Source organism: Cenococcum geophilum, assembly GCF_001692895.1.
Source record: "Cenococcum geophilum 1.58 unplaced genomic scaffold K441scaffold_16, whole genome shotgun sequence".
In the NCBI taxonomy this organism is placed as follows: domain Eukaryota; kingdom Fungi; phylum Ascomycota; class Dothideomycetes; order Gloniales; family Gloniaceae; genus Cenococcum; species Cenococcum geophilum.
In genome coordinates, this window is record NW_027137574.1 from 1,125,867 (window position 1) to 1,135,997 (window position 10,131).

The 10,131-nt window shown below is 34.2% G+C and overlaps 1 protein-coding gene across 1 annotated transcript; it reads left to right on the forward strand.

Moving 5' to 3' along the window:
- Positions 1 to 1,063: 1,063 nt before the first annotated feature.
- On the forward strand, positions 1,064 to 1,276 carry K441DRAFT_555048 (uncharacterized protein; the record flags this gene model as incomplete). Its single annotated transcript, XM_067643258.1, has 1 exon — positions 1,064 to 1,276. A coding segment is annotated over one exon (213 nt), but the record flags the coding sequence as incomplete, so codon positions are not given.
- Positions 1,277 to 10,131: the final 8,855 nt, after the last annotated feature.

A 10,131-nucleotide genomic window follows, 5' to 3' on the forward strand; every position in this document is an offset into this window, starting at 1 on the left:
GGCTAACTATACTCGACGAGCAAAAATTACTAAGTAGGCACTATTCTCCGCAACTTACCTTTAAGCATTTTTCCATAAAGCGTTAATTTATTTCACCACAACTATAAGTCTACCTTTTAGTTTCTTCCGTACGTCTAGGGAAGGAAATAATATTAATAATTAGTTTTCCGCCCACCTAGGCTTATTCCTATAACTCTGTTACCAGTATAAAGTCTCCCTTAATAACGCCGCTATGTATATTACCTCAGCTATTCTTATGGATAATTCTCCCCCCGGAATGCATCGTAAGATTTTAAGACCCTCGATTCCTGCTAATTACTAAATGTATAAGGTTTTCATCCTAGAGCCCTTTTCCGAACTCTCTATTACGATTACTGCTAAGCAGCATATCTTAAATAGTATTATCTTTAGCACCTGTTAGCTTATAACTAGTGTCGCTTAATAAAGGATAATCTTATAACTATGCTATCTAATTTAGATATAGATAACATCCCTTCTTCCTAGCTATACTGGCAGAATCTGCAGGAACTTAAATAGAGTATTCCCTGACTAAAGTTAAATAGAACTTGCCTATTCTGCCTTTATAGAAAACCAGAATATATACTTATTTATAGACATTTAATATATAATGTTTATGTCCGTAGATACGGCACGCCGATACGAGGTATTAAATATTACTTTAAAGTCTCTAAGTGTATATTATGCCAATCTAAAGGGCCGCTGGGAGTAAAGCTCCTTCTACTAACTGCTGGTACTTGTTTACTAGCGATTAACGGAGGCGGCGTCTGAGGAGAGCTATTACTGCTAATACTAAGAAATCTAGAGCAAGTTTGGGACCTCCTATATCCCCTTTAGGATGATTTCAACTTCGCTCTAGGTACTAGTTTAGGTAGGGTTTAATTATATAATAATATAGAATAAACTAACTTCTATAGGAGGTCTTACTGTTCTCTAGCTTTTCTGAATACAATAAAGTATCCAAAATTGCATTTTTATGTTTAAGACGCTAGCTAAACGAGTTTTCGCTATATAGCGTCTTGCCAGGCTTTTACTATACTTTTATGTAATTTCGTTTTTAGGTTCTTGGCTTACTAAAAGCCGTTCTAAGGTTACTAAACTTAAGTTTTGTTTTAAAGATGCATTTGGAATAAATGACCGGCTGTTTAATATAGTGAAGTTTGGGACGTCTGGTATGAAAGTTGCTATAATAGCCACAACAATATCTGAGGGCGCGCTATGCATATTATCGAATTATAATGGCGTATTAGAATGTTAAAAAGATTACGGTAAATTTAACCTAAGCTATTTAAACTCTATCCTAATATATAGCTAGGTTATAAGCACGTTAGATTAACTAATCCTTATAATAAAGTATTAACATAGCAAGCGTGAGTTTTAATTATCTCATTTATATATATAGACTAACAATTTATAGTGCATAAGCTACGTCTGCTATACCCACATACGTTTAATATACTCTTACTTACTCTGTTAAAGTTCTAACAGATTTATCTAGTATCTTTCTAGCCAAGTTTATCCCTGCTATTGGTTTTATTTAAGATAGGGGTATTAGAAAGCATAACAACCCTATAAATTCAATCTATTGGGAGAGTTGTATTGCCTTTAATACGGACCCTAATCTGACCGTATCTATTAGTTTAGGGTTTACTTAACAGCCTAGTTCCCCTAAAGCCCCGTCTACACAATATAGTTTTTAGAATAGTCCTATACCTCGGCTCCTAAGGTCGTTTAGGACTATACTAGTAGCTTAGAATAACCACATTAAGCATTTAAATCGACTTAAGTCACTACTAGTGGATAAGGAAGCTCTAAGAAGCTACTTCTAGATTAATATACCCTTTAAATACCAGCCCGCACTAGACGAGATAGGTAAGATAGTAGATCTTTAAAGGGAAACGCATCTATATCTTTAGTCACAATAATATATCCTTCTAGCCATTAAATAAGCACTACAGTCAGCCTCTTTCTTCTTTAAATTAAGCGAGATGCTAAGCTTTTAAGGGCGTTAGTACGAATGTTGTGGATCTATATATTGTCGGAGTCTAAATGCCTAAGCGCTGGTCTGCGATTTGGTATAAAAATTCCCATCTGCCTAGTTCTTAACTAATTAAAACACTAACTTAGGTAATCTAAATAAGGGTGATCTATGTATAGATTGTAGAATCTACAATAAGGCTGTTAGATTCCCCGTCTATTACCTTAGTTAAAAAGTAACCATATACTTGCGGTTAAATCAGTTATACCGCTAGAAGATTAGTAGCTTTCCTAATTTAATTACTTAGTTTGTTGAGCGACAGAGACTTAATGCTGACTTTAGTAAACCCGGCCATTCTAACCCTAAGGAAGTCTTTCGTCGTAAGTGTAACTGCTCTATCCCAAGTATTCCGACGTGAAAGAGGCCATTAGTACACTTTGATAGAGACTTTCGCAAAAAACATCGTCAGAGTATCTTTACTTAGTTAATATTATTTGCCTTTATAAGATAAGGCCAAAATGTTATATTTTTATCGAAAGGTAAGGTTATACGTAGATATTAAATTTACTATTTTTAAATTCTCTATGGAGCTTTAATAGTAACTTATCTCCTACCCATTACCTAATTTATCCCTAGTATTATCCCCGGTATTATACCCTGTATTATTTCCTGTATTATACCCTGCATCATTCCCTGCATTATACCCTATATTATCCCTTATATTATCCCCTACATTATCCTAGTAGTACTACCCACCTACTTTACCTATCTGCTTTACCTACTAACTTCACCTATCTACGCCTTACTAAGAGCAGTAGGTTGGATTATCTATAGGCAGTTCTTAGGTTATAAATAACTTACTAGAATTATAAGATTTATTTTAATGCTTATAGATATAAGTATTGTAACTTATAACCGTAGTAGTATTTAATTTTTAAGTATTTACGACTCTACCTTAATCTTTTAAGTAATCCTTACGTTGTAATAAAGAACTTTGCTATGTTCTTATATCTAAATTATAAACGCGGCTGCCGAGGCTATAGTAATTCTCTTAATATTCCTTATAATGACTATGTTATCCTTTATATATAACAAAAAGGCCTAACGCAAACTACTTTACCGATTACGGTTTTAATGACCTTAGTAACTTTAACGGCTTCAGCAAATCCAACTACTTTAACCTCTTTAGCAGTATCTAATACTTCGCGCACAACTTATTCAGCAATAAATTCGGCCTTTACTGCACTAGCTTTAGATATTTAGGAGTAAGTAACTTAATAACCCTATTAATACTGTGTTAATATAGGACAACTAACGAATATTTAAGTCTTAATGTTAATGGAGAAGAAGGGAGTAAGATAAATTTATAGGGCATTTAAATAAATGGCCTTTAAGATTCAATTAGGGCTATCTTTGGAATATATAGTAGTAGTTAAATAACACCAGTAGTATTTCTTGCCTTAACATTATAAACCAACTAGAATTTAGCTGCACTATATTTAAAATAGTTCTAAGCTTACTACTATCTTATATTCTACGTTCTATAAATTAACGCGAAAATAGAGCTGGAAATTCAATGTTTAAGAGAATAGTGTTAAAATCTTAATGAATTAAAGATACCTTTTATGGTTATCTCCTGTGGCTAGCTAGGATTCACCGTAATTCTCCAATTTATACCTACTCTCGGCTTCTTAAGCGCACAAATATAAATATGTCTAGATATCCTTGTTGTACCGCCAGAGCTTAGCTAGAGATGCAGCACTCTCCCATTTTTATTCTCTAGTACCCTCTCTAGTACCCTCTATTATCTATCTTACTAAGATAAATATATTTTTTAGATGAACGCCTAACTTCTTAGGGTTAATATTATCAGGTTCCCCTCTTCCTCTTTTGGCGGACTACGCAATTCCTATTATAGCGCCAAGATTCCGTATAGTGAGGTGTAATTCCCCGTTGTTTATTTTCTCACAGTAGCTATTTCCTAGATCGCTAATATCTTCCTCAGCCGGATTATTATAGTCTACTAGCAATTCTTAAGGTATATTCGTAGACGAGATAAGCCTATAGATTGGGGCCTTTTCTGAGCCGTATTTGATTAGGTATTATTTAGTTAAACCATATTCAGTTAAACCAAATAGTTACTAGCCTTTAATAGCTATATCCGTTTTATCCTCTTCTAGCGATTGGTTTTGCATTTCTTTAGTGGAGGCCATATTAAGTCTAACTGATGGTAAGATATAGATAAATTCGCGCGTATAGTTCGGGCTTTATATAAGTAGAGACCGCCTTTTTTTTAGCACCTATCACTTTTAAAACTTGATAGCTGTAAGAAAATGCCTGCCTCCTTGCTCTAACCTTAAATGGAAACTTGTTACCTTTTTCTAATTATAAAAGTCGTATCCTTTAGCCGAATACGAGTGAACGGTTCTAGAAACGTCAATTAAGAAAGAGCGACAATAATAGAAACAGAGTAGTGGTATTAAGGTGTGAGTCATTTTTCTAGACAAATATAATTTTATTTAAAACTATAAAAGATTACTGCTACGAATAGATATATTCTAAGCCCGTGTAATAACTATAATTTATAACCCTCTAGCAGTCTAAGCGAGATAGGTCACCCCTAGCATTACTTAGACACTGGGACTTATAAATAATTAAAATAGGAGACTTATTTGTTATCGTAATTGCCACACCCCTTATTGCTCCCTACCCTTTTAATTACCTTATTAGCTAGCTCCTCTAGCGTCTCTACTTGCTTTACCCCATATTTCTAATAAGTAAACTGTATATTGGCCTACCTAAAATATTTCTTTGGATAATAAACCACTAACTTCCTATCCTTTGCGTACTCGCTAAGCTCTAGTAAGGATATTAGCGATATAGTATTCGGATCGAAGAATATAGTAATTACCGTAGCGCGCTCTAAGCCGTTAGACTCCTATTCGATTTGCCTTTATACTTCTCCGTTAAGTTTATCTTGCGGTAGAGAACTATCCTAGTCGTCACGCCGTGGGTTTAGAACTGTGATTCTACACGGCTTAAGGAGCTCTATAATATCCTTTTGCTATTTTATCACTTTACTACTTTTAATACTACTAGTAAGGAAGACAGATTTTCCAGTAATAGCACGTATAGACGGTATGGTTAGTAGCTAATAGATGATAAAGTTGGGGTGCTTATCTATAACAATAGGTTTAGCGGATTTTTTGGTAGGAGTTGTGATGCTTGGGGTGGTAGGCGTAGAGTTGGCGGGAATTCTGATAGGACTTAAAACGATCGGGATCGTAGCTAGTTCGGCGGGGATTTCGATAGGAGTCATGGCGATTAAGGGCGTAGTGATGGACTAGAAGTTTGGGGATGACTCAAATATAAGGCAAGTTTACGAAAGATAACTTGGATAAGAGTCTTACCTATTAGTTCTGTATAAAACAAAATAGTTTGCGATAGTTTCTTCTATAAGAGCGTAGTGTACTTACTTTATAGGCCTCTTCTTAGTAAGGAGATATAGAAATCTGCCTCGGAATGGAAGGCTTAAATGCTAAAGTTGGCCTAAAAAGGAGAGAGTCTTAGAACGTAAGGCACTCTAGGCCCTACATATCTCTCCTATATACTTAAAAGAGTGGCGTAAATCTAACTACTACTATAGCCCTATAACTATGGACCTTATACCAACCTACTCGGTCTATTATCCCCTTAATCCACCTAATCTATACCTAGTTACCCACCTAATTTACCTAATCCACCTAATCTACTTAATCCACCTATCCCTACTAATATCTTATGTGACGGCTAAGATATCCTATTAAACCCTAGATATAAAAGTTACCTTATATACTTCTATTAGCTGCTAATATTTTTTAAACTTTATCTACGTAAATCTGATTGCCACCTACTACCACATATAGAGCTGCTAAACTGCGCTAAATTCTTAAAAAACTAAAGTAAGGTATATTCCTTAGCTTACGGCTAAATTAACTAATAGACATAGCTATAAACTCCTCATTAGAGTGGCTATGTTAACGACCTATAAAAATAACCATTATAGCGCATTGCTACCCGCCCTTACTATTATTGAGATTATTCTTATAATTTTAAACAGCCTTATAATTATAATGTAGTTAAACAGTATCTAGTAAAGGCATAAGCCTAGGGAAAAGCGGGTAAATACTAAGCAAGGTATAGTAGACCCAAAATAACTCCTTTTTATACCGCATTTTACTTAAGAAAAGGCTTATTTACGTTTTAATTTTTAGGCTCCTCTTAACACATAAGCAATGGGGTATTTATTATATATAGAACTCCTATAGTAAATGGATTTTTTATAGTAGATCCTGTACAGATGCCTATATAATATTTTGCTCTAGTTTAAGACCGGTATTTTTAGATAGATAGTAAAAATATTATTTTAGGATATAAAGCATTACATCTATTTATATATTAAATGGTAATATAACCTCTCCTTCCCTTATTCCCCTCTAGTAATCTTTTTTAACCGGAGTAGAGTGGATTTAAGCTCGAATTTACTCTACTTATAGTTTAACTTATTCCTAAATAGGATTAACACTTACCTGTTAAGGCTAGTAGTCCACTCTATTTTACTCTACTTTAACTTTAACCTAGTCTAAAAAGATCACTGTAAATATGATCTGCTATTGCTGCCTAACACGGTCCGTTTACTAGCTTCTTAAGATTTAATTATCGTGCCTAGCTTTGCCTTATTAAGTGGCGAAGGCTCCCTTAAAACCTATAAATGGTCCTAAGACTAGAGCGGATATATTTGCTTAGACTTAGTTATATAGCCCTATGCTAGCGTTTAAGGGAATATTTAACAAATCGCATTTTATACGCAATCCAAAGTCTATAAATTTCCTCTATGTCATCCATTTACTTCTTTTCTATTATTACAACCCTATTCCACTATCGTAGGCTTTCTATAGCCTATAACCGACTATAATATAAGGTAATATATCGTATTGCTATACCTTTAAAAGAGAAAGAGATAATAGGAATAGCTTTGTCTATATACTTTTTTAAGATATTTTTATGTAGTCACATTCCCGAAGCGCTTTGTTATCCCTAGGGTGGCTTAGCTAAAGCAGTTTCGGGCTAAGCCTACCTTAGTAAGACTCCGCTAAAAGTATAGGCACCTTATGGTTTAATTTAGAGGACTATATCTGTATAAAGGGACTTATCCTATGACATATCTATATCTTAGGGCTGCCTATATTAAATCGTATTAAATCTCTTTCTGTGGCTTAAAAGCTAACGAGTCTGCCTTAGCTCTAGGAGATTTTAGGTCTATATTGCCTTCGCTCTCGCTAAAGAGATATAAGTAGAATGTAATATCTAGCTGCAGTTAGGGCCGCAGTAAGTATATATCCTACGTCTTCGGGCTATTTTAGGATATACTTACGTAATTTAAACGCCTCTAAGACCTATAATCTTCAGCCCTATACCACTTAACCCAGAATATATATATCCTGCTGCGGATATCTGCTTCCAGATGTTACACTTGCCCTCTAACTACTCCCTATATAGCCCTAGCCCCTAAACTATATAGCTAGAGTCTTTTAGCTGCGGAACCCTCTAAGCTTTTAATCTACGCACCTTTAGTAACTTTGTAACTTCTAGTTTACGCTTTCTTTTTAAAACACAGCCTCTAAACCCCAAAGTTTCCAATACTCGAGATGGATGCCATTACGGATAATACTAGCCTAGTTTAAACTATGACCCCTTAGTCTGGCATAGCAGCGTATAATAGAGTGGCGTATATTTACCTTATACCTAATAGTTTTAAAGCCCCTAGGACTTTTACCGCAGTGCCCATTAACGAGTTTAATTCAGAATCCGTTATTAAAGTTTGGAAGAAAAAGAAAACCATTTATAGAGTCTTCTCGCTCTGCATTCTGGGCGATAAGCTAGCACTTCTTATTAAATATGCCTTTTAAGGGAATACAGCCGAGTACGTTAACGCCCTATAAATATTTTTATAATATTCTCTCTAATGTATAGCAAAAGAAATCCAGATATGCTTTATGTCCTCTTAAAGCAATGGAATAATAACTAAGATTTTGACTAACTCTTAGCGGTCCGAATTTTAAAGGGACTCTATAATTGGCTAATTACGAGAGCTTATTAACCGTCGGCACTCTAGTTAGATAGCTCTATATATAAACAACGTATTATATTTTATACCCAAAGCGAGGATATAAGCGTGGAATTTTTCTATGCGGATATAAAGATCTATACTAAGTCTGGTAAGTATCTAGAGATTTAGACTATACCTAAACTAAATGATAATATCGTGCCAAATCTGGAGTCTTTAGAGATTAAGACTATACCTAAACTAAATAATCTTGGAATTTATTTGAAATACCTTTTGTCCAATTATGCACTTCTTTTTATTAGTTTAGTGGCCTTTATATTGTTATAATTTATATTACTATATCTTATTAAGCATGAAACTGTTAAACATGTTACGGTACTGGCAAAAAACGGTAGATTGCGGTAGATTGCGGTTACGTAACTAGAGGATTGTATAAAACTTTAAGCGGCGCTGCTATTCTTCTCCTTTCCTTTCTTTAGCTTTAGATCCTCGTTAATAGACAATCCAATTATATAGGCTTGCGTACGTCCTTTTTGCTATGCTCGTGCCTTAATTAACTAAGTCGCTAGTAGAGTATAGAGCTGAGATATAAGTTCTAAAAGGGCTTAGCTTTAGTCCTTTACTAAGATATAAATTATCGCTTTAATAATTTTTAGAAGTAGATACCATGTTTATAATTATTACTTAGCGAGGCTAGTATAATACTACAACTTTAAAACTAGCTGGTGCTATTACTGTAACACGTCTAAGTCTTAAGAAGAATATCCCTACTATAAAAGCTAGGAAGCCTAGCTTTAGAAAAAAAGGACTTATTTAAGGTGGCTCCGCTTTTTGGCATGCTAACCCTTAGATTTATTAGGCCCTTATAATATAAAGATACTAAGCTAAGGAGAAGGGGATTGGTAATAGGGCGCCGAAGCGTGCCGCTAGTATACGGGGTAGATATAAATAGCATAGTAGATAATGGCTTAAAGATAGATGGGGTGGATGAGGTAGATAAGGTGGAGGTAGATAAGGTTATATCATATAATGTTATATAAGGAAGATTATAGTTAAATGAGCCCAAAAGTACAGCACTACTTGTAGATCTGCAAAATTAATTATATAGTATTTTTTTTCTTTTAGAGTTATTAATTCTTATAATATAAAGGAAGCTTTTCTAATTACCAGCTTTATTAAACTAAAGAAACTTCCTATTAACCTAGTGCTAATTACTACTATATTAGGGTTAGATTAGGGGTGCCTATAACTTATCCACCGTATATATATAGCCTTATTTTCCGCGTAAATCAATCTATATATGAGTTCGTTCCTGACCTAGGATTTTTAGTTAATACTTCTATTTTAATATAAGACTATTATACCTAATTAGTCCGTTTATACTTAGAGCTCTAGGAGCCGCAAGTCTATACTATACTAAACGCAAAATAATAACCACTAAACAACGGGCATAAAATTCCTTAGGATTTAAAACCTCTTTTACTAACTCTATATAGGATGTTTATGGCCCAATTAGACTCTATACCTAGACGGAGCCTAACTGTTAAGGGGATATGGCTTAGACAGAATTTAATAACAACTTTTTCTCTTATAACGTTTTAAATTTTTATATATCCTAGAGTTTTATACTTATCTATTATGGTCTTTAAGGCCAGGAGCAGCTAGATATTTCCGTCACCCTTAACTTTAATACTTAGTCTATAAATAAAGATCAGTTGTCTATAAATGACTTATTATGCCGTTCTTTTGTATATAGTTACTATCATCTTAACGGAAGCACTAGTTGCACTAATACGCTAAATTTTATATGTTACCGGCTATAGATAAACCCAGGCCTTCTAAAACGCTAGGCTTTAAGCGGTGTATAAGAACGCAGGTACAGTTATAGGTCCACTTAAGCTTTTAGTTTTATACTCTGCTATTACTTCTAATCCTTCTTCCTTCCTAAATTATATAAAGTGCGCATTTATTAGCAACAAAATTTCGTATACTTTATTTATCTTATATATTAGTTATATACCACACATGG